Here is a 25,903-nt window from a genome sequence, read left to right on the forward strand (position 1 = left end):
CTATTAGAATGAACTAGCCAGTGTTTATTGAGAACCTGTGTTCTAAGTGTGGTAGAGTTCTTATAACTAAAAAAATAATGCTTATTTTTTTTAACATTATTCCATTTGGAAAACAGGAAATTTACTTCTTATATGGGGGTTATGATCCAGTCAGTCTATAATTGTGTACAGTGAAAATTATTCTTAAAAATTCCTCAAATTGCCCATCAAGTGAAATATATGTGATTTGGGTATACCATACAACCCTGTACTGTTACAGTAATGTTCAGTATATAATAAAGAATACATATACAAAATATAATTTCATAGTGTTTTTAATTGCATAAGAGAATCATTCCTTCAGCATTGGAACAGACTTGTTTTTTCCAATACACTTAGCAACATGTTCACGTTATGAGGAAAGAACAATTAATGGAACAGCAGCTTCACATATCCCAAACATTGGGACATACAAAGAAGAGATAGGGAAGGCTTTCCAGAAATGATGACCAGTTGAGTTTTAAAGGATAAGTAATGGAAAGGCATTCTAGGAAGAATAAACAATATGTACTATAAATAATTCTACATATGGAGCTATGTTTGGCATTATAGGCATATAAAAGATGAGGTGGAAAAGGCCAAACTATGAATTTGATATCGGTCAAACCATGTATGCCATGCTAGGAATTTGAAACTTATCAAGGAGACAACCATTAATATTAATGTTGGCTTGGTCGATAATTTTGTTTTTATACTCATCCTCAAAATCACTGATTTTTATAGTCTTATGGATAATATTGTGAATATAGATTGTTACACAGTTGACATGAAACTATTTTTCCCATAACATTTATCTTTCTATGTGAAGTTTATGGAAGGACCCCTTTTGGAAGGTCTATACTGGGACTCATGGTACAATAACCAGAAGTTGTATAATTTAAAGAACAGCAGTCGCATCTACTATGAGAACATACTTTTAGGAGTCCCCAGAGTCCGTCAGCTAAAAGTCCGCAACAACACATGCAAGGTCTATTCATCCTTTCAGTCTTTGATGAGTGAATGTTACGCCAAATACACTTCTGAAAATGAAGACATGTCTGATTTTGGCCTTAAACTTAATACTGAGTAAGTAGTATAAAATTACACGTAACTTTTTCTAGCAGCTTACCATTAGGTATCTTGAAACAATTGTGAAAATATGTGTATTTTCCAAATACCATCGGGGATCATGTTTCAGTAATAGTATCAAAGGAAGACTCAGATGCAGTCTTTAGAAAGGGACGAGTGAACCTGTTATTTTTGTTTGTTTGCTTACCAAATGATATAAAGTGTTTTCTTTTTTTCTGACTGTGGTATATGAAGTGCTAAGTCATACTGGACACAAGGCAGAGCATCCAATTTTGCTTTTACAATATTCATCACGCTCTTCTGGCTCTGGCCGGGCTGATCTCCAACATATCCCAAATGCTTCTTGGGATCCTTAAGGAGTATCTTAGGTATCTTGGGCCGCTTTCCTCCTTTCTCACTCTGGCTTACTTCAGTGATCTCTTCTCTGTTGTTGCCAGTACTAAAAAGGGGCAGTTAGCTCTCTAGGCACTACATCTGATGATGCCTGCCAAAGATATCACAGCCATTGTTCTCCAAAGTGGCTGAGCTTACTTCTGGTGTAGCCTCCTCTATACACTTTATATTGACAATGTGAAAGCCCAGAGCCACTGACGCTACCTCCCCTTAACGCAGAAGCTGCGGGTATCATTGCTTTTAGGGTGCTATGAAAATCTTAAGAGGTAGATGATAAATCTTCTTTAAATTTTAATATTTATCAAAGTGAAAAAAATATTTACAAAGGTCCACCCCTTCCTACTCAAAATTCCCACTTCAGAAGCAGCCACTTTTAGCTCTTTTAGTTGTTTCTTCAGGTACACACTTCCTTGTTCTAAAGAATATGCTTACACTGCTATTACTTGATTTTACAGTTTTATATACCTATTGTCTATCGTAGGTGTCTGTCACCTCTCCCTCTTATGCCACTCCCTCTATACACGCTCTTCTTGTTCCTCTTAGTCTGTCGTTATACCATAATTTTTGTTCATTATTACCCAGTGTTTATATTATAAATATTAACAATGATTACATCTCCTTCAAAAACCTCCCCTATACCCACCCAGGATTACACCCATATTGCTTTGTGGCTTTTGTTGACTTATTTTTTCATGAGTTTCTGAGTGTTCTTGAGACCAAAAATTACTTGTGTAATTCTTATAAATCTAATAAATTCATAAATATGGTGAGACATCTTAAATACACTACTATATACTCTTTCCCTTTCAATGAAAAATTACATGATAAATCAAAAAAAAATTTTTTTTAATTGGGGAATATTGGGGAACAGTGTGTTTCTCCAGGGCCCATTAACTCCAAGTCATTGTCCTTTAATCTAGTTGTGGAGGGCACAGCTCAGCTCTAAGTCCAGTCACCATTTTCAATCTTCAGTTGCAGGGGGCACAGCCCACCATCCCATGAATTGAACCGGCAACCTTGTTGTTCAGAGCTCTCGGTCTAACCAACTGAGCCATCCGGCACCCCAGATAAATCAATTATTTAATTACACGTTTTAAATTGGAATTTCAAGACTAATCTGTTAGGTGTTCTATTATTCCAAATTCTTATAACAAGTACAAAGAATTTAAATACCAAAATTAACACTATTGATTTGGAATTGTAATACCTTTCATTCCCTAAAACCAAAATAAGAACCAGTTTGTGCTTATCTACAATGTAACATTCATTAATTAAAAACACAAAAAACTGGAAGTAGGAGAGGGCTGTTATAACAAATGTTCTTGTTTCAGTATAACAATCATTATAAAAACACTCAAAAATACAACAATGGAAATTATATAAATGTCTAACAATTATGTTATACACCTGAAACTAACATAAATATTGAATATCAACTGTAATTGAAAAAAATACAACTACGGAATTTTCATTAAATATGAGTATTTTTTTCTAAGTGATACCACTTTTTCCCCCACTACTGAAAACAAACATTATTAATATAAAAACAAGTTTAAGCAGCGCATCTTTGGATAATCATTTGGATCTGTTTTGGGGAGACGGAATGACTAAAATGAGGAATCAAGGCTTTATTTCTTTGATATCCCACAATTAAGTTAAAAGTAGAAAAAATGGAAATAAAATTTAGTTACACACATTTTACTTTGATTTATGTACTTTCATTAAAATAAGATACCTGTATAACAATATAGACCCTGCAACAAGTTTTTTATTTAATGGGAATTTTTTAAACAGTATATGACTTTTAGAAGATAGACTATGAAGCATCTTTTTTCCCCAAGCTGAGACAGATATTTCTGAACCAAAACCTTTGGTATTCTTGTTCTATTCAAAGACTTAAGATCTGATCAAACAACAGGCACAATATATTAAAGAACAAAATCAGTCATTATTTTCTAGATTTTTTAAGGTCCCTGAGACAACAAATGGATTTAATTTTTTCTCTCATAGCAGCTAGTCCAGTGTCTTGCCCACACTAAGCACTAAAAAATGAAAACAAAGTAAATCTTAATTCTTTTAGCTTTATCCTAACTCATTGTCTTGCTTCAAAAATTACTGTAATACTTACGAACTTAGTACTTTTTTTTTTTAACTACTACTTTGAATCAGAGGTTAGCTTAAATTCTTAGAATATTTCTCAGTCAGGCTTCTCATCTCTCCATTTTTCTCTTTACATCCAACAGATGGAAGTTCTCTGCTCCCAGTATCAGTGGCCCTGGGCACTGGGGATTTGCTGGTGTTTACCAAAATGGGGGATATATTTTCACTTTATCAAAATCAAAATCTGAAACCCAAAGCAAGTTCGTTAACCTTCGACTGAATAGCTGGATTACAAGAGGGACTCGAGTTATATTTATTGACTTTTCGTTATACAATGCTAATGTAAACCTGTTTTGCATCATCAGGTGAGTGACTCTAAACCTCTTTATTAGTATATTGAATTTAAAAAGCTTCCAGAGCTCTCATTAGGGTTTCCAGTTTGTACATGTCTGTACTGAGATTAAAATCATAAGCCTCAAAATAAATAGAATGTAGTTCTGCCAATAATGAAAAAGACAGTGAAGCGACATCATATTCAGTTTCTTTATTTCAGAATATATTCAAGAACGTGGAGAACTACATATAACATGCTGGTTTTATATTACTAAAAGATATATAGTTTTATTTCTTGTCATTTTGCAGTTGCACAGATCTAACATTTAGTCTTCATGATTTCTTCCTCTAAATCACATCATACAAATTTGTTGATTACCTTTCAGAATGAGCTTTATTTAGTGATTAATTTTTGTTTCAAGAATGAACCACTTAAATGTCAAACAATAATGTAACAATTGTCAGCATCCTAGAAGTGACTAGAGCCTACAGTGATTGGAAAACATGGCCCCAAGTCTTCACATCTTTGCCATGTAACCTCACAAGTGCCCTGCCACCCAAGGCAAGGTGCACTGCCCCAGTCCTTGGAGCTGGGCTCAACGATGTGACTTGCTTCGATCAACGGAATGTTAGCAGAAGCTTGAAATGAGTTTGTACATTAAAACTTGTTCTCTTGCACCTCTGCTGTTGCATGAAAAGGATGTGCCTGGGCTAACGTGGACCCAGGAGGAGACGGAGAGACATCTTCTCATGGGGAGGAGCAGGAGAGAGAACCAACGAAAGAGAAATAATTCTTTCTTTAGTTTGACTACCTTAGTTCATCTACCTAACCTGGACTGTGCTAATTGGCCTGGGTTCTGGAATCCAACACTGACAAAGGAAATGGGATTGCCCTGATTTGATCTGTCTGGGTATTGAGTCAGCTTTCTCTAAGTGATCTGGGAATGGGTGAAGCCTGATATAATCACAGTTCTGCCAGAAAGGAGGAACGGGACAATGACCACTAGACAGGCAAACAATAATGTCCACTATAATCTGGGTGAGCCACTTTTCTCCCATGAGTCTTACATTTTTGCTCTGAATGGATTTTGGAATTGGTGTTTACTCTGATAAGGGGATTTTGCCCTTGTGCAACAGCTACGGTGAAACACAACGATGGCCTTTACAATTTGTAAAACTGAATAAAACAAGTGAATTACCTTAAGCAATCAATGGACATTATACCTCTTACTTTATAGTTCTTCTCGTTGGAAGGAATCAGAGCTGCTTATCCATATTGTTCATCCTTCCCAATAGTCCTTATCCGGATAAAGTGAAGACTACAAATCATTTCTATGTCCTAAATAATAGCAGAAACATTGGGGTCACTGGCTTAGAGTCATATGAAGAACTCCTTGTAATACTAGATTCATTCCAGATTTCCTTTCTCTAGGTTTTATGCTTACTCTGTGTTACCTTTTAAAATGTTATTTTTTAGAAACTTCAGCATATTTTGAAACTTTTATCTGGGAGTACATCTAATCAGTAGTTGTACGAAAGCATATTACTTACACTAAGACCTCATCCACTTGTTTTCCTTTTTATACATGTATCTGGCAAACTACACTGAATGCTGTTTTTCCCTTTTTATTAATTTGTCTACACTTTACATAAAAAAACTGAGTTTCTTTCACTTCACTCACTTATCCAACATTGCACACCTATTGTGCAAAGTAAAACAAACAGCTCTGTTTTCCATATGTTAAGTGGTTGTTTTTTGTTGTTTTGGGGGGGTTGTTTGTTTTTTGGCAGCACCTTATACCAGTGCCAATAAGATTTGCTAATATCTTTATGTGGGAATAATTACATTGTGACAGTGTGGTAGAGATGCTTGTTCCTCCAAGTACTGCCAATTCTTAATTATCTGAAGCTGTAGAGAACAACTAGTGTTAGAATAAATTGTTATATTTCTGTTTGCATATAGATCTTTGTATCCAATATCCAGTGCCTAAAGTAAACAGAAAATATTTGCTGTAGTAGAATATGTGATATTGACATTTAGAAGAAATATGTCTGATAAGCTAAAGGGAGAGAGTGTATTTCCCTCTTCTGAAGTATTCAAGAATTATGTATTTTGGGGGAGTCCTGACTAATAACAGTAACTAACCGTATAGCATTTTCTTAAACATCATCTTATTCTCCTGTGGAGATAAATTAGTATTCTCAGTTATGAACAAGCAATCTAAACACAAAATAGTATGAATGTCTGGCTAAAATCACAGTTTACTTTCTCATTTACATTGGTGTTTGACCACTGTGAATATTCAAAGTACAAAAAAGAGTGGAGCCGTTACAAAATAAGTAAAGTCACTAAAACTTTTTCAAATTGAACCTATTACCCCAAGAAAACATATTTTATGCAAAATAACTGATTATCATTAAATTACACATCGTCACTGATTAGAAATTTCACTTTGAGTTAGGTATTAAAATATAAAGGCTGCTGTGAGCAGCCAACCAATGACCGGTGACCCACTGCCTCAGTGGGGGGGAAGGGGGGGTGCGGCACAAGGCTCCTAATACCAGCACGGGCCAGGTTGCTGCGTCCTACATATCTAGACTGATCTTTAGACTGATCTTAAAAAACGGGGGGGGGGGGCGGCCGGGGGGGCAATAAATAAATAAATAAAATATAAATGCTTGACGTGCAAAGTTACTTTCACAAATCTAATTTTACAGATTGGTGGCAGAATTCCCAGCAACTGGAGGAATACTTACTTCATGGCAGTTTTACACAGTGAAGCTCCTCAGATACGTTACCTACTATGATTATTTTATTGCTTCCTGTGAAATCACATTTTGTATTTTTCTTATTGTCTTCACAATACAAGAAGCCAAAAATATAAAAGAATTTAAGTCTGCCTATTTCAAAAGTATTTGGAACTGGCTAGAATTACTACTTTTAGTGGTAAGTATATATTCACATGTATGATTGAAGGAAATCACATATGAACCCACCAATGAGAGAGGTGTAAAAGGCAGAAGTTTCTATTCATCAGGACTTATTTTAAAAGTTGCAAGTAACAATCATAAAATGAACTGTTACAGTACATACTAATGGTGTGCCTCCAAGAGGAAGAAGTCTTTTTTTTTTTTTCTGTTTTGGTTCTTGGGAGGAGAGACTTAGAGGAATAGATTCCATAGATCTTATGATTTAATATACACAAAGGTCTCCCCTGCTCCAACTCAAAAACATATTCCTTACAGGGCTTCGTGTTGAAAATTACAAATCTTTTGGGGCAAGGTCCTCTAAACTGTATTCTTCTATATTGCCAAAATCTGCTTTCCTCCTCACGCTGAATTTTGAAAAAATAGGCAAAAGACAGAATCCTGAAGGGAGGAGGTTTGAACAGCCAGAGGGTAAGCTTGTGGACACAGGACACCAGGATGGGGGAAGAGTCGCTGAAAGAAACTCCAGAGACTGCCAGTTCTTGTTACTAGAACATACTAAAATAAACGGAGATGTAGGCAGGGTAGGACAAATGGCAAGAGCTTGGTTTTAGGAACAATGAACAAATATTTCTGGCTTATACAATCTGCTCTTTCACCCTATTGGCCCTTAGTTACTACTTAGTATCTTAGTTATAGCCAATTTAGTATATAAGCCCTCTATCCCAAAACCAGATTGAAAGTTTCTCAGCCAGAAAATGTGCCATCTACCTTTCTGGTATCCGCAGTGTTTAACATAAGGCAGGCATAGCATTAAATGTTTAACTGTCGGAGTATTTCAGGCAAAGGAAATCAAAATAAAATTTTTGTGACAGTTATAAAGCTCTGATACCTAAGATAACCTGGTTCTAAAATCCTCTTCTAAGATAGTTGTTAAAAGGCTCTAAAAGAGTTTATTTACTTATATAACAACTGTAAAATTTTATCCTTGTAGTGTTACACGGATAATGTGGTTACAAGGAACAGAAATCCTTATAGTCTAGTCAGAATTATACAATCCTTTTATACATTTGTGCTTTATGACTCAAAAAAACCAAACAGGCAAATAGATTAGGATGGCCAGGTAATGACTATTTTTCTGTCTTTATGATGATCATGCAACCTTAAACTTCTATACACTAAAACTTACTTACATTTATATAAAATCCTATGTCCTATCTCTCCCTCCTTTTTTGTTGAACTTTTGATGAACTTTTTGATGTGCTTCTTCATAGACTGCAGGAGATTTAGAGGCAGAAATAGTCTCTAATTTAACCCTTCTTTTTTTCCTATATAGTTGTGTTTTGTGGCCGTTTTCTTCAATTTATACAGTAATATACAAAATTTTCTCTTACTTGGACAGCTGTTAAAAAATACTGAAAAATATTCAGACTTCTATTTTCTTGCCTATTGGAACATTTACTACAACAATATAATTGCCATTACCATCTTTTTTGCATGGATAAAGGTATTTGTATTTTATTATATTACACACAACAGAATACATATATTTTATTTTACTAGATATCAAAATGGGAACTTAAACTACAAAAAACACCCTATTGTTAAGCACCTCCTTTAATTTGAAGCAGGTTTCTTGTGAAATTAAACTTATTCTAAAAGTAATTACAATCTTTAGTATTCTATTTCAATTAATTCTGTTTCTTTTTCAGATATTCAAATTCATAAGCTTTAACAAGACAATGTCTCAGCTGTCATCAACCTTGTCCCGCTGTATCAAAGACATAGTAGGATTTGCCATCATGTTTTTTATAATATTCTTTGCTTACGCGCAGTTAGGATTTCTTCTTTTTGGATCACAGGTTGATGACTTTTCCACTTTTCAAAATTCCATGTAAGCTCTTGTATAAATGTAATCATATTTTCCATTTATAACAGAAAAATCATGGAAAGGTCTATGATAAGTAGTAACATAAGCTTTAATTAGTTTAAAGTTGGTTTGCTATTTTCACTGATGGCTAAATATCTGTCCCACTCAAAGTACGGTTAGGCATTGAAAGACCCAAGTGGGTGATGATATCAGCTTTCTAAGTGTTACCAGGGCAAGTTGGTAAAATAATTTTGATTTCTCACTAAGAGTGGAAATTTTACCTAAGATAAAAGAAATTGGCTCCATGTCTCTGTAATATTTGTTCCCTGGACAAAAGAATTCTAAAGTGTTTACTTTAGAGGGCTCCATCTTTAGAATCCTTTTATTGGTATTGACCTGATTGTCTTTTGCTAATCTGGCAAAGCTGTATTTTAAAAACAGCTTTATAAGCATAAACCAATCAGCAGGCAAAAAACTTAGGAAGCTGATTAGAATCCCTAGAAACATATTCAGGCTTTTCTTTAAAAGTGAATAATTTTAATATATTTACTCCCCCTTTTAGGGTAGGTAAAGCAAGTTCTGTCCATATGAGAAAATTATGATAGCCTAAAATATCAATTGTCAAAATGTATTCTGTGGAATTTAGACCAAAATTGGGGAGAAACAGCTTCATACTTAACTAAGTTTGGGAAATTTTGCATCACTCTTTAGGAAATTAGCAGTGCATAGCAACACATGGCTCTGAAGGAAAAAAACACAAAAACGTTAACTTTAGTTAAGAATTCTCCAAGCTTACTTGTCCATGACCGTTTTAGTTGATTTTGGGGAAACTCTGATCTAAAAAAATGTCTTAGGTTGTCCTCTTTTCACCATCACATGTAAGTTATTGAAGTACCAATGGTATGAAATTTAATAACATTTTTCTGAAATAACCCATTATTAAGTCAGTAGTGGAAAGAAGAGTGGACTAGGAACCAAGAGGATATAATTCTACTTTTCCAATGCTGCCATTAGCTATTTAAGATTTCTAGACCTTAATTTCTTTATCTGTAAATGAAGGGGCTAACTAAATCACGCTCAGATACCTTCCCAACTTGAAATGACCTATAACCTGAGAAGTCTAATTAGCTTATCCTGAGTGAATAATGTTTGCAGTTCCAACAACTTCTTGGTCCTTTCCTAGGATCTTAATTCAAGTATTAATTAATAAAACTTAAGTAGTATTGGATATTGAATATAAATATAGTAATTTACAGAAATTTGGAAATTTGTCTCACCTTCGCTAGTGGGGGAAAAAGAAGTATAAGGCACAGAATAAACAGAGAATATTGGAATGAATTGAGGGGATTTTTTGCTGGTGGTACTGATGTGCTAGGTTACTCATATCAACCTCCTCTTCAGGACAATTTAAAACGCTGGATGAAATATACAAAACATTGAAATTCTACAAAACCGACCAAAAAGTGAGTAATAACTAGGCCAAAATCAGAAGGCAAGCATCCAACAAGCCCAACACCCAACGCTACTTTTGCCCTGAAGCCTTTTTAAGTGGATATTTTTTTTTTAGTACTTAAACTTTATAATTTAGCCCTTATCACTTTATAATAGCCTACTCTAAATAGTATATATATCCTCATACCTTATAAATAGATCACACAGTCTAAATACCAATATTTTCGTTTAAATTGTGTTCAGAAGATTCCGTGGTCAGTTTAGGCAGCTTTACCAAGATACCCTAGGTTAACTGACTGAAATAGCAAATATTTATTTCCCACAGTTCTGGAGACTGAGAGTCAGGATGCCAGCATGGTCAAGTTCTGATGAGAGCTCACTTCCTGGCTTGTTGACAGCCACCTTCTCTCTATATCCTTATGTAGCCAAGAGAATAAGGATTTTTTGTTGTGGCACAATACACATAACAAATTCACCATCTTAACCATGTCTAAGTGGAAAGTTCAGTGATATTAAGTAAATTCATGTTGTGCAACCATCTTGCAAACTGAAACTCTATACCCATTAAACAAGAACTCTCTATTTCTCCCCTTACTGCAGCCCCTGGCAATCACCATTCTACTTTTTTGCCTCTATGATTTTGATTACTCTAGTTACCCAGTGGAATTATACAGTAGTTGTCATTTTGTGACTGATTTATTCCACTTAGCATGTTTTCAAGATTCAACAATGTTGCAGAATGTCAGAATTTCCCTTCCTTTCTTAGGCTGAATAACATCCCATTGTACATCCGTATCATATTTTGTTCATCCATTCATCTGTCAATGGACACTTGAGTTGTTCCATGTTTTAGCTATTGAGAACATGGATGTACAAATATCTCTTGAAGACCCTGCTTTCAATTATTTTGGGTATATACCCAGAGGTGGAACTGCTAGATCATATGGTAATTCTATTTTGAATTTCTGAAGAACTGCCAAAGTGTTTTCCACAGTGGCTGCATTATTTTACATTCCCTCTAACAGTGTGCACAAGGGTTTCAATTACTCCACGTCATTGTCTATGCTTTTTATATTTTCTGGGGGGGTTTTATGTTTTGTTTTGTTTTTTGGTAGTAGTCATCCTAATGGGTGTGAGATATTTCATTGTTGTTTTGATTTGCACTTCCCCTAATGATGAGTGGTACTAAGCATCTTCTCATATGCGTAGGCGAACCTGCTAGTGCCTGATAGGTCCCTTAGCTCTTTCATTTTTTTTCAACCTTTTTTCTTTCTGTTTCTCAGACGCAATACTTTCCAGTGCTTTATCTTCAAGTTCGCTAATTTTTTTCTTCTGTCTCTTCAAATCTGCCTTTGAATCCCTCTAGTGAATTTTCATTTCAGTTACTGTACTTCACTTCAGTTACTGCAGCTCTAGAGTTTCTTTTTAGGATTTCTCTTTAAAATTGATGGTTCCATTTTGTTCATACATACAGTGTTTTCTTGACTTTCTCCATGGCTTCTTAGTTCTTTGAACATCTTTAAGATGGTTGTTTTAAAGTCATTGTCTAGTAGGCCTGCCATCTGGTCTTTCTCAGGGATAGTTTCTGTTGGTTTATTTTTTTCCTTTGAATGGGTCATATTTCCCTGTTTCTTTGTATGTCTTGTCATTTATTGTTGAAAACTGGACATTTGAATGGAATACTGTGATAACTATTGAAATCAGATTCTTTCCCTTCCCCAGGGTTTGCTGTTTTGTTTTTTATTGTTGTAGACTGTCTCCATGCTGAGGATCAGCCTAAGGTATAAATTTAAGGTCTTCTCAGGTATTTTCTAAGCCTGTGCCTTCTCATGGGCATGCATAGTGACTTTCTAATTTCCTCCGTATATGCAGTTGCTTTTGAACATCCTCGTCTTTAGTATCTCCCAAAAGAGGAAAAAGAGAAAAATGAAGGGGGAGGGAAGGGCACTGGCCCTTTAAATCCCAAGGACATTGCTTCAGCCCGAGGGGGAGGGCCTTGCAACAAAGGTGGCAAACACGCCCACCTCTGTCTGTACTTCTGGGATCAGAAGCAACAATCAGCAGTCAGAACACAGACCCCTGCTGTTTGGAGAACAGTGTCCTTATTGCCCATCCTGGCTCCCACAAACTGCGGGCAAACTGCTCCAGGAGCACACACACAACGGCCTGCCAGTGGATGGAGGGTGGGAGATGGCTAGCTGCTGCCAAACGAAAAGCTGAAATTGACCAGAATTGTTTAAGCCTTTCCCGGGAGGGGCAAGCCTTCAACAGACTCCCGCGTTCCGAAATAATTACATCAGACAGTTGCCAATGTGACTGCTGTCTAGGTGGGGAGGCATCAATTCTTAGTGCTTCTTATTCCACCATCACCCCAAAATCTCCACCCTGAAGGCATTTTTGCTGATCCAGAGGAAACAGCTGAGAAACTGTGTTTCTGGCCACCTCTAGGGGAGAAGACAAATAGCAAATCTCAGGGCCTGCATTTGTGTTTGTATTGCGGGGGTGGAAGGCAAGGGTGGATAGTCTGATAACTTCTCCACACATCAAGCAGTACTATAGCCTCAAACTAAAAGTGAATCCCTCTGTGGGATGGGCGTCGACACTATTGTAATTAAAGCTAGAACATAAGTAAAATAGATTGAACACACACACACAAAAAGTGAATCCCTCATAGTGACTTGAAGCCTGGGTTTAATCACTCAGAGGTCCAAGGAACCTCATGTCTTGAACTTGAATTAAAGATGGTCCCAGGCCTATATAAACCTGCAGACTCAAACAAAAAAAAACCTCTCTGGAGGAAGATGTCTTCATCCTAATCCTCAAATTACTTCTACAAGTAATTTTTCAAATCTAATTTACTGCTCATAGTCAAAGATAATTTGGTACATAAGGGGGAAAAGAATCATGAGCAAGAACCAGAATATACAATAGGAAACAGAAACAGAGATTTCAGATATTATAATAGAATAACCAAGCAATACTTACTATATTTAGAGAAACAGAACACGAGTCAGTATCTTGAGAGAACAGGATAGTATAAAAAGTGACATATTTGAAAAAGCATCAAACAGAATTCTAGAACTGAAAATTATAGCAACTGAGATTAAAAACCCAGTTGACAGGTTTGACAGCAAAATAAGACATAGATGAAAAGAGAATGAGTAAAGTGAAAAACAGGTCAGGATAAAACTATCAAAAACGTAACAGAAAAAATGTTGGGGGACGGCCGGATGTCTCACTTGGTTGGGAGTGTGAGCTCTGAACAACAGGGTTGCTGGTTCGATTCCTGTATGGGATGGTGGGCTGCGCCCCCTGCAACTAAAGAATGAAAACGGTGACTGGACTTGGAGCTGAACTGTGCCCTCCACAACTAGATTAAAGGACAACGACTTGGAGCTGATGGGCCCTGGAAAAGCACACTGCTCCCCAATATTCCCCAATTTAAAAAAAATGCTGGGAGAGAGTATGAGACATAAAGGATAGAATGAGAAGGCCTAATATATATATTTAACCTGAGTTACAGAAGAAGACAGTGAAAGAGAGGTCATATTTAAAAAATGCTTAGGAATAGCTTTCACCCAATCGTGCCACCAACTCAGAAACTGGGAAGTGATATTAACCACAAACGGTACATTATTATGAAACAGTCTGTTAGCTATTTTAATTCAACAAGAGAGAACTAAAAAGTTAGCAGGGGTATCAAGAAGTTACAAAGCAATATTTTCATTCAGTATAACCCTGTATGCGGAGGAATCATGGTGTCCCTTTTAGCTTGAAAAAAGCAAAAAAGGATAAACTAAGTTCCAATTAAGAGAAAAGTAACAAATACACTGTATTTGGATTACATTACTTAAAGTAAAAGATTAATATGCAATATTGATAAATTAATGTATATATTTAATATCTAGTTCATATGCACTATTTTAAATTCTGTTTGCCTTAATTTACCACATATTTGCCCAGATTCACACACTACACATTTCCCATTCTACTATATTAGTCTTCATAGCCATTTCTCTCCATTTCCTATCTAACTATTCAGTAAATTGCTTAGGTTTTGTTATTCACATTATTATTTACACAGCAGAGAGATCCAGTCACTTCCCTGATAGAAAAGGCTGAATGGAAGCTTTAGTTAATGAGCTAATTTCTGGAAAGGAGAAATGATGCCTTTCACTTATCTTTTCTTACATAAACACAACTCAAGGATAAAAGATCAAGTTAGAAACACTAAAACAGAACCTCTTATTCTTGTATACCAGAGAGGAGAAAGATTTGATACGTTGAGAAATTTTGGTCTTGCAATTCAGCATTTCTCTATCTTTGTCGAAGAGCATTACAAACCAGTATTAAAACCTGGATAAATACTTTTAGTATGATTTAATCAGGTCTTAGGTACTGGGGATAAAGTTTCAGATAACTCTGAGCCCTAGGATTGATTCCAAGTAGCTGATTTCTTTGACTACAGTTTCTTCCTTCATTGTAGATGCCCTATGCCCGCTGTGAGTGGCAAAAGCATCAAAGAACAAGAAGCATTTCTCCCTTTTGACTGACTGGCAATCATGCAAAGTATCTACATACTATTAAAAGTTCCTTTCCAGGGGTGGCCAGTTAGCTCAGTTGGTTAGAATGTGGTGGTAATAACACCAAGGTTGCCGGTTCGATCCCTGCATGGGCTCCTATGAGCTGTGCCCACCTTAAAAAAAAATTCCTTCCCAGATTTCCCCTTAAAATAAAGAACTCACTTAATTTATAACATATTCCTAGTATGTCTGGCAATGCCATTGCAAATTATTGATGAGAAAATAAAATAAGACTTCAGGTTAAGAAATTTTTAATTCTACCTCTGCTACTATCATACTTATTCGATGCTTTAATTTCTTAATATTCCATCTTTAAAATTAATAAAATGAAGATCTGTAATATTTTAAATGTTATTTCACATCAAAACCAAGTTTCCATAGTCATTGAAAAGAATAAAATAAACCTCGGGATAATATTTAAAGATCATTACGAGCACTTGTCTGAGACTCGGCAAGTGACAAATGGTTGGCATCTTTATTTTAACAGAAGAGGTGCAAACATTAAACATGTCATTGATACTAGAAATTTTAGGGCTCCTGGGTCTAGGTACAAGTTGAAAATTACTTATTGGACAAGGTCAAAATATTCTAAGCTTTAGAAGGGCACAGGAATAGCTAAGGAGGCCACTGCTAAGAGCAACCAGTAAGCAGGTATCTCAAGATTCAAATATTGTAGGTAAACATTGGGTTCACATTGGTTTAAATAAATTGAAGCCTATTATTTTCTGGACTACCTGTTCAGCTATTGAGATACCTCAAAGTCTTGCCTTTAGGGGAATTTTCTACATCCAGTTTTATAAAACTCTGTGCTAACATAACTAAAGCCAGAGAACATATGCCATATGCTGCTAAATACTTTCTTAGACACATTAACCCCAACCAGTTGTCATGTATGCATGAAGGAATATAGTATTTTATACTGCTTTTCTTTCTTCCCATCAAAGATTTTCACAATTTCGAATTGTTCTTGGGGATTTTAATTTTGCTGGTATTCAGCAAGCCAATCGTATCTTGGGACCCATTTACTTCATCACCTTCATCTTTTTCATGTTCTTTGTCCTCCTGGTAAGAATCACTATATATGTCCCCTTTTTTGCTTACATTTTTCAGAATGAAAAATGAAACTAACAATTTAGAAGAAACTATGGTATCATTGCTTAGCTGTCAGAACACTTTACATTTATTAAGAATGGTGTGGATTCCTAGTAATCGAGGTTCTCTAGTCCAGTGTCTAAACAAGTAGTCCAATGGAGAATGTGATCACAGTAGTTATCATCTGGGTGTTTACTGTATGCCAGAAATGTGCTAAATCTTTTACACATATAATTTGAACATCCTAGGTCTCTCCAGCCTGGGACAGTAAGTATGAATTAAGCCATTAATTTCCTATCCATATGGCCATGGCTTTCGGCCCTCACAGCTGAAAGCTCACACCCTGGTGATTTTTAGGAGTCCCCAGGATGGGTCTTGTATGTGCTCAGGGCTAATCTGTTTGGCCTTCCTCATCAAGCAACTGTGCCCTGATAGTCAAGGCACTGCTACTGTCTGTCCTCCACAAAAGCATTTTTTTTCTATCATGCATAGCAATTAATCCCTGGTGATGGCCACGAATCCTCACAGTAACAGAGCTGAGCCACAGTGAAAGGTGGAGAGGTGGACTAGGGCTAAGGAATACCCTCTCCACAATTCTGTTTTTGTCATCTAGATATCAGTAGTCGTAAAAGCCTTAGTAGGATTGTGCAATTAAACAGTTTTATAGATGTTTTAAAAACCAAAACCTCCCTTTATGAACATAGAATGACATTAATCTAAGTAACAGATTAACATGCAATACTGATAAATTAATATATATGTAAGTAACCAGTTCATATGCACTACTTTAAATTCCGTTTTTCTCATTTACCACATATTTGCCTGGATTCACACACTACACATTTCCCATTCTACTATATTAGCCTTCATAGCCATTTGTTTTTAAGCATATGAGTTACTTTTTAAATTTAAATCGTTTTACAAATCCCAGCACCTATCAAAGTTACTAACATTTGAACTAAATTTTTATTGAAATAATTATTTGAATATTTCTCCCCAGAACATGTTCTTGGCAATAATTAATAATACCTATTCTGAAGTGAAAGCTGATTATTCACTAGGCAGAAGACCAGATTTTGAACTTGGTAAAATGATTAAAAAGGTATGTCAAAGTCTTTTCTTAATTAGAATTCTAAGACAAATCTTATTCAGTTTATATACTCTTGTAGTGTGAATAACACTTAAATCCAAGTGGTGGTGGGTCTGGGGATTTTAGAGGGGTGGTGGTGCTTTTTTGTTTTGGCTCAGTGTTACTCATATTTGTATTATTTCACTACCAGGGCACTGAAATATGCTCTCTGGCATTAAAAATGTGGCCAAAATTACTTCAGAGTTCAACGTATTAAACAGTAATTAAGCTATTTACTAAATACAAAGCACTGTTGGATATTATAATAAAAGTAACCCTTCCCTCTAAAAGTTTTCAATTTAGATACAAATTTCTGTAAACAATCTAAACTCTAAACTCAAAACTCAGCGTGCCTTATCTTCCTCACTTTCCTGTTTCTGTTAATGGCAGCAGTTTTTTCTCAGTTACCCCAACTCAAAAACCTTGGACTTTGTATTTCTTTGTCCCTCATATGATCTGTTGCCAAGGCTTGTGTGTAAAATTCATCTCTGTAGTTTTTGCTCACATTTACCACCACCAGATTAGGGGCCTCAGGACTTTTCACCCAGGCTTCTGTGTAATCACATCTTCTTACCTGTCCTAGTCTCTTTCCTGTGCCAGGCCAGCTCTGATCTTACTTCTCTGCTCAAAATTCTTCAGAGTTTCCCTAGACCTGTCAAAATAAGTCCAAATTCTTTACTCAAACATTCTAAAGCCCTTCTGAAGTCTCACAGTCCCAACATATCCTTACTCACTCTCATTTAACTATAAAATTTCTACTTTGCGTCCATTTATAGCCCGGTTTTGAGCACAGTGCCTTACCACGCTTGCGCTCCCTCCCTTCTCTGGGCCCCTGCTCATGTCCTTCTCTGACCCCAGGTATATTGCCTACATTCTCTCACTGAAACTCTATTCTCCCTGACAGAGCAGAATCGTCTGTTCTCTTGACACCTACCTCACTTAGAGCTGTACGAGAGTCGCATGTGCCCATCTTTGCATACCCACAGCTCTAACCACAGCACTTCACATAGAAAAGATCCTAATCGCTTTAGGGTTAGTGGGGTTTAAAAGGTCTGTCCAAGAACTTATCTGTAAAAGAAAACTATTAATATGTCCCCCAGTGAGCTTAAGTGTGGTTCTCTTCATCTTTTACTTCTTGATTATGATGTTAGTTATGTGCATTAAAGTGTTATCTTTAATGCAATAAATGTTACTAATACTTTTTCAAGTTGTTTTTTTTTTCATGTTCAAGTGTGATGCCCACAAGAGAACCCCCTTTTTATTTTCACCAGCAGGCAGAAACCATAAGTGCTGACAAGGTGAAAGAAGGATAATCATAGCATTTGCCTCCATGTTTCTTTAGAGTAGCAGTCCCTAGAGATAGGCAATCCATATTTCCTGTACGTTGATCAAAAACTGACAATACAGGATATATTTTGATGAACTTTTTAAAATTATTTTTAATTATGCCCAGAGTTACAAGGATGTTCTTGAAAGACTCAAACTAAAGAAACCTCAAACAGATGAAAACAGCAAAAAGTAAGATGACTTTAAACTTTTAATTTACCATTTTAAAGCTCTATATTGTATGAGAAACTTACAATAAGAGAAAGGTTTTGATTGCAAAACCACCACTATCCAAAGTGCTGATTCTAAATGTGTTGTCAATATATCCAGTAATGTGCCTCCTAATTTCTGAGACTGTCATGAAACTCTTAAGCTAATTTAAAAGTAATATAAGGCATGATATGCCACTCAAACAAGGCTTAACAGAAGCTGGACAGGACAGTAAAATCCCTCTAAAAAGGTAGCAAGCAATTTCAGTCTACATTAAGTGCATTTATTTAGCTATCAAAATAAAAACATTTTTACACAAATTAAGAATACACTTACATTTATTGAATCAATTTGTTCTTGAAATGTTTCCCAAACCCAGACCTCTGACAATGGGACATAAACTTTTTTTATAGCTAGAGATGTGATATTCTAGGGAACTTATTAATGACCACATTTTCCAAGTAATTAGTGTTATCAGAAAGAACAGAAATGCAATTCATATCCTTACTATAGATCTGATTATATTTTGTTGGCATTTCCCTTTTTACTATCAAATGCCTCTAATTTTTATTTTATATTCTCAGTATGAAAAGTGGAGATTTGGCTGAACGAGCCAGAAGAGAAGGCTTTGACGAGAATGTAAGATTTTAATTTTCTCATAAAGAAGTAATGGCTTTATTAGAAATATGCTTACAAAAAAGTTCTGGTTAAGAATTGAAATGATTTGCTTGTTTTCAAAGCAGTAGTTGTTTGCCACCTCCAAATATATCTCCCAGTTTCTAGATGCTTTCTTGTTTAGGTCAAATTGTCTGGATTCCAGATACTCCCTCTTTCGGGTGTTCTCAGCCAGATACCCTGGTCCTTCAACTGTACACTCACTGGGAAAATCACACAGGGTTTAGTGAGTATAATCTATTGAGACAATTATATAATTTTTCTCTTGTGATCATTAATGTGATATATCACTTTAATGATTTTTTATATTTCAAAATTATGACATATATTCAATAAATGACTCTATATATACGTGTTTAAGAAGTAATTATAAAGCACACAATATATGCAAGGAAAGAAAATGTAAGCCAAAGATTTTTATATCTAGCAAAGCTGTGCTTCAAATATAAAGGCTCAATTTTGAACATGCAAGAACTCAGGGAATACTGTTATATTCCTGAGAGTTCTACAAGAGGATCAACTTCAACCAACTCAGAGATGATTCGAGAAATTTTGGGAAAAGGAGGGAGAGAGAAGGTATAAAGTAGAAAAACCTGACTAATTGGGTCATATAATAGCTAAAAGTTAAAGAATTATGATTAAGAGTTAATAACCAAGAAGAAAAACCTTTAGCATATTTGAGAGTACAATAGTAAATAAAAAGATTATTTTCTAGGTTTGAAAACACTTTTTTCAAATTTTAACATCTCTGGAATCAAGATGTACCTTATGGTTGACGGTGTGTCATACTTTAATTGGCAGCAATTTTTCCTACGTGGTACATAAAATAATTGTATGTCTTACAACAGACTCCACCTCTCAGATATAAGGATATATGGTAACATGATTGAAAATATACTTGGGTAATAGAAGGGAAGGAAATGAGGAGGAAGAAATTATAAGCTAATTTTCTTGTTGAACTTGTTTGGTTCTTTTTTGAGGGAACCAAAGCAAGAAAGGGAAGACTCAGGGTGTATAAAAAGATACATGAATAAAAACAAACCATTTCTTTTTTTTGGTTTGTTTTCCTGGGAGGGCAAAGAATACCCACAGATGTACTTTGAAGTACATTTGCTTCAAAACAAAAACACATACATTCCTAAAGGGCAAAAGCACCAATTCAAAAAAGAACAGAAAATATACCGCATGGTAAAACACTTAAAATACAACCATAAGACAACATGATATAACTGTGACCAGATATATCTAATATGTCATTACTGAATGACAAATTAGGATAATTTACTTAAAAAGGAAATATTTTCAAATCGAATTACGAAACAACACCCGATTCTATGCTGTATCCTAAAATACATACCTAAAACAAAGTGATTCAGAAAAGTTAAATATAAAAGCATGAGCAAAGGTATAATAGGCAAGCAAAACACCTCAGGACATCTCAGGACAACTTAATATAAGTCAAGGGAGAATTCTAGACAAAAGGCTCTAAATGAGATGAAGGGTACTTTATAAGGCTAAGATCAACTCTAATAATTATGATGATCTAGGTACCAAATCACACAGCATCAACTTCCGTAAGACTACTGGACTTATAAGAGGAGGAATACACAAGCACACACACACACACACACACAGATCAGGGAAAAAAATCAAAGGATAAAAAATATGTATATTTTGAATAGGCAGTCTTACAGTTATGTATTAAACTCTGTACTCTCAGAAGATACACTCAGTTTTCAAAAACCCATTCATTAAAATTGATCATACACTGGACCATAAAGAAAACCTCAATAAATTCCAAAATGTAGTTAACATAGAAAAAAATTATCTGGAAACGACATAATAAAAATATGTTATTGGGAGGCGGGTTATCACTTTGTGAGGGGTGTAAATGTCTAACTGTTACATTGATTTTTACACCTGAAACTAATTAAAATATATATTATTGAAATTTTAAAAAAATTTTAACCAAGAAAGTTTTGAATTTCTAAAGAATTGTCTATTAAACAATTCTTGAATCAAAGAGAAAATACAAAATGAAATCGCAGAATCCCAGAAAACAAAATGATAAAAACATTATATAGTAGAATCTATGAGATAAAAATCAAAGAATACCCAAAGGAAAATTAATAGCCTTAAATTTATAAACAAAAATCAAAGACAGAAAAGAAAGTAATTTTAGTATGTGACTCAAAAAGTTAGAAAAGAATAAAGAGAAAACAGAAACAAGAAATAAAGATAAAAGCAGAATTGAACTACAAACAAAAATTAGTATAAATAAATAAAAAGGCTGGTTCTTTGAAAAGACACCATTAGCCAACAAATGGAATAAGAGGGAGCGAAACATACAAAGGTGAAAATTACAGTGGGAAAAATAATCAGGAAAAAAGAAATTTTGAAATATCACTAAAAGAAATTGAAGACACAAACAAATGGAAAGATATTCTGTGCTCATGGATTGGAAGAATTAATACTGTTAAAATGTCCATACCACCCAAACCAATATACAGATTCAGTGCAATCCATGTCAAAACTCCAATAGCACTTATCACAGAAATAGAACAAACTCTTAAAATTTTGTATGAAACCAAAAAAGACCCAAAATAGCCAAATCAACCTTGAGAAAGAAGAAGAAAGCTGGAGGTATCATACTCCCTGATTTCAAACTATATTACAAAGTTATTGTAATCAAAACAGTATGGTATTGGCATGAAAGCAAATAGATCAGTGGATTAGAAATGAGAACCCAGAAATAAACCCACGCATATATGGTCAATTAATTTATGACAAAAGAGCCAAGAATATACGATAGGGAAAAGACAGTCTCTTAAATAAATGGCGCTGGGAACCACATGCAAAAGAATGAAACTGGACTATTGTCTTACACCACACACAATAACTCAAAATAGATTGAAGACTTGAACATAAAACCTGAAACCATTTAACTCCTGAAAGAAAACATAGGTAGTAAACTCCTTAACATCAGTCTACGTGATGATTTTTTGGATTTGACACCAGAAGCAAAGGCAACAAAAGCAAAAATAAACAAGTGGGGCTACATGAAACTAAAAAGCTTCTTTCTGCACAGCAAAGGAAACCATCAACAGAATGAAAAGGTAACCATAGCATAGGAGAAATTTTTGCAAATCATCTATCTGGTAAGAGGTTAATATCCAAAACATATACAGAACTCAGCCAACTCAGTAACAACAACAAAATCCAACTAATAAATGGGCAAAGGACCTGAATAGACATTTTTCCAAAGAAGACATACAGATGGTCAACAGGTACATGAAAAGGTGCTCAACATCAATAATCAGCAGGTAAATGCAACTTAAAACCACAGTGAGCTAGCACCTCATACCTGTTAGAATGGCTGTCATAAAAAAGAAAAGAAATAAGTGTTGGTAAGGATGTGGAGAAAAGGGAACCCTTGTGCAGTGTTGGTGGGAATGTAAATTGGTGCAGCCACTATGGAAAACAGTATGGAGGGTCCTCAAAAAATTAAAATAGAAGTACCATATGATCCAGCAACTCTACTTCTGGTTTTTACCTGAAGAAAACAAAAACACTAACTCAAAAAGATATCTGCACTCCCATGTTCATTGCAGCATTATTTACAACAGCCAATACAAAGAAGTGTACATCAATGGATAAATGGATAAATATGGTATAAACAGTTCTTTATATACACAATGAACTATTATGCAGCCACAAAAAGGGAAATCCTGCCATATGTAACAACATGGATAGAACTTGAGAGCATTATGTTAAGTGAAATAAGTCCGACAATGACAAATACTGTATGGTCTCACTTATATGTGGAATCTTTAAAAAAAATGAATTCCTAGATACAGAGAACAGATTGGTGGTTGCCAGAGGTACGGTGAGGGAGAGTTGAAAAATGGGTCAATGTGGTCAAACGGTACAAACTTCCAGTTTTAAACTAAATAAGACATGGGGATGTAACGTACAACATGGCGTACATAATTAATATAAATTATAAAGTATATAATTAATGTACTGTATTGCATATTTGAAAGTTGCTAAGAGAGTAGATCTTAAAAGTTCTCATCACAAGAAAAGGAATCTGTAACCATATGGTGATGGATGTTAACTAAATTTACTGTGGTGATCATTTTGCAATATATACATATATCAAATCATTATGTTGTACACCTGAAAAAAAAAATCACTAAAAGATTTTTTGCATAACTCTATGCAAATAACATTTGAAAAACTGAAGGTGATGAATTTTTCTATGAAAAGAAAATTTATCAAAACTGAGCAGACATTTTTAAAAGCCTAAATAAATCCATTCTGTAGAAGAGATAAACTCATCAAAGAACAACCTTCAAAATAAATCAGGCCCAGTTGGTTTCACAAGGGAATTTTACCAGATTTTTAAGGAATAATTTCAAGCTATTCCAGAGAAAATGGAAATTTTCCAAATTATTTTTACAAAATACCTCTACAGTGATTCTAAAACCTGACAAAGACTGTATCAAAAATAAATTAAACAGAAGATTAAGAAAAAGAAAAAGAAAGTATCACTTATAAATCTGGAAGCAAAAAACCTAAATAACTTTAGCAAACAGAATCTATCTAACAGAACAAAATAATATATCATGATTCGGATAGGGTTCATTCTAAAAATGGAAAGATGGTTCAAAATTGGATAATCAACTAACATAATTCATTCTATTAATAGGTCCAAACAGGAAAATTACATGTCATTTTCCATAGATGCTGGGTATTTGATAACATTCAACATTCAATCTTGAGGGGAAAACAAATCAAAATAGGAATCAATGGATACTTCGATATGATAAAAACATTTATCTCACCCCTAATCTATCACCTTACTTAATAGGGAAGCCTGAGACCCAGCATCACATAGGAGAGTATAAGACGGTAAATTGTGAGTTGAGAGACTAAATAGTCAGCCCAGTTCACCCTTTTGGCGTTTAGTACACATTTGAACTTTCATAAAACGACCGTAACTATTTTAAGCTTCCATCTAGTAAGATGGAACTATCCTTTATATAAATGAAGGCACTCCTAGCCTAGCCTCAAAAAGGGAGAAGCAAAGTTCCAATAGTAATTGTATCCATCTCTGGGTGATCTTAAGACCTCTTCTACTAAAATTATAATTCCTTAAGAAGTTAATGTTTAAATTACAAAGTTTACTTTTGGACATGGAAGTATTTAAGAGGCACACCCTGCCCCTCCTCAAGAATTCCCAGGTTCCAATTATAGCCCTCTGACCATAGCACCCATTTTGTAGAGAAAGCAATTTCCCCTTGGTAATTGGGACGAATCAATCTCAGTTGAATCTTTGCCCACTGGTTCGGTAGCCTGAGGAATCCCAAATGGCAAGGTGGTTGTCTCACATTCTTAAGTCAATTGTTGTATCCCTTGGTGGAAGCATCTATCTATGTTTTGTTTCTTTGGACTTCCCCTGCTACCAAGGACTCACCAGTTAGGGTCGTCAGAAAAACAAAAACACACGAGGTAGGGCCAGCTTAGTGGCTCAGGCGGTTGGAGTTCCGTGCTCCTAACTCTGAAGGCTGCCAGTTCGATTCCCACATGGGCCAGAGGGCTCTCAACCACAAGGTTGCCAGTTTGATTCCTCCAGTCCCGCAAGGGATGGTGGGCTGCGCCCCCTGCAACTAGCAACGGCAACTGGACCTGGAGCTGAGCTGTGCCCTCCACAACTAAGTTTGAAAGGACAACAACTTGACTTGGAAAAAAGTCCTGGAAGTATACACTGTTCCCCAATAAAAGTCCTGTTCCCTTTCCCCGATAAAAAAAAATCTAAAAATAACACACTAGGTAGTCCCGATAAAAAAAATCTAAAAATAACACACTAGGTAGTTAGTTCAAAAGGAGGAGGTTTACTGTAAGAGCCAAAGTGGAACACTAAATTAATCCAGAGACAACTGTAAAAGGCAGCTACCACCTACAGAGAAGAGGTGGGCTAACTAGAACCTAGAAGAAATGTCCCCAAAGAGCTGCTGCTCTGCCTATGCTCTGCCTACCACTTCCTGAGTATCAAAGAGAGCTTCACAGGAAAAGTGGTGGTTGAGATGGGATTTTTGAAGGATGAGTCAAGTTTATCAGGCATAATCTATTCATGTCCATATTACTAATGCTTCCATATTATAATAGGCCTGGCAATTTAGAAATAGTTGTGGTGTCAACCACTTTTTCAACAGCACATTAAAAGTATTAGTAAATATGTCAAAATGCAGGTGCTGTAATGTAGCCAAGAGAAAACTGGAAACATTGAGAGCCATCTTATCCTACTTTAGATATGTCGGTTAAAGACAAACACTGTCTGGTAAAATAGTTTCTGTGACCAGAACAGCACACATTTACCAGGTAAACAGTGTACTAACTTAGGCATCACCATCCTCTCTGAAGAAGGTAATCAGAACCTTACACAGGAATCCACTTTGCTACTAGTATTAGTGCTGGAGCAGGGCAAGAATCATACTCACTCAGAGAGGTGTCTTTGAGTCACATCTGGGTGCAATGTCTCCTTTCCCTCCTTTTCTAGAGCTGTCCCTATTTTCCACAATGTACGAAGCATCTTTTCTAAAGTTGGGACAAAGGTATTAGGACACCAAAAAGAATGTGGGTGATAGTGAGGACAAAACATAGGAAAGACTCCTTGGGATCAAAGGAGGATGCAGCCACAGG

The 25,903-nt window shown here is 35.5% G+C and overlaps 1 protein-coding gene across 1 annotated transcript in view; it reads left to right on the forward strand.

The window, feature by feature from the left end:
• PKD2L2 (polycystin 2 like 2, transient receptor potential cation channel) overlaps nucleotides 1-25,903 on the forward strand; it is a 30,942-nt gene that overhangs the window by 2,707 nt on the left and 2,332 nt on the right. Inside the window, exons 4-12 of the mRNA XM_033096648.1 lie at nucleotides 848-1,104; nucleotides 3,744-3,965; nucleotides 6,652-6,880; nucleotides 8,198-8,368; nucleotides 8,574-8,755; nucleotides 15,711-15,831; nucleotides 16,859-16,960; nucleotides 18,441-18,505; nucleotides 19,108-19,162. Coding sequence (XP_032952539.1) covers nucleotides 848-1,104; nucleotides 3,744-3,965; nucleotides 6,652-6,880; nucleotides 8,198-8,368; nucleotides 8,574-8,755; nucleotides 15,711-15,831; nucleotides 16,859-16,960; nucleotides 18,441-18,505; nucleotides 19,108-19,162 — 1,404 coding nt within the window. The remainder of the gene's footprint in view (nucleotides 1-847; nucleotides 1,105-3,743; nucleotides 3,966-6,651; nucleotides 6,881-8,197; nucleotides 8,369-8,573; nucleotides 8,756-15,710; nucleotides 15,832-16,858; nucleotides 16,961-18,440; nucleotides 18,506-19,107; nucleotides 19,163-25,903) is intronic.

Source organism: Rhinolophus ferrumequinum, chromosome 24, assembly GCF_004115265.2.
Source record: "Rhinolophus ferrumequinum isolate MPI-CBG mRhiFer1 chromosome 24, mRhiFer1_v1.p, whole genome shotgun sequence".
Classification (NCBI taxonomy): Eukaryota; Metazoa; Chordata; class Mammalia; order Chiroptera; family Rhinolophidae; genus Rhinolophus; species Rhinolophus ferrumequinum.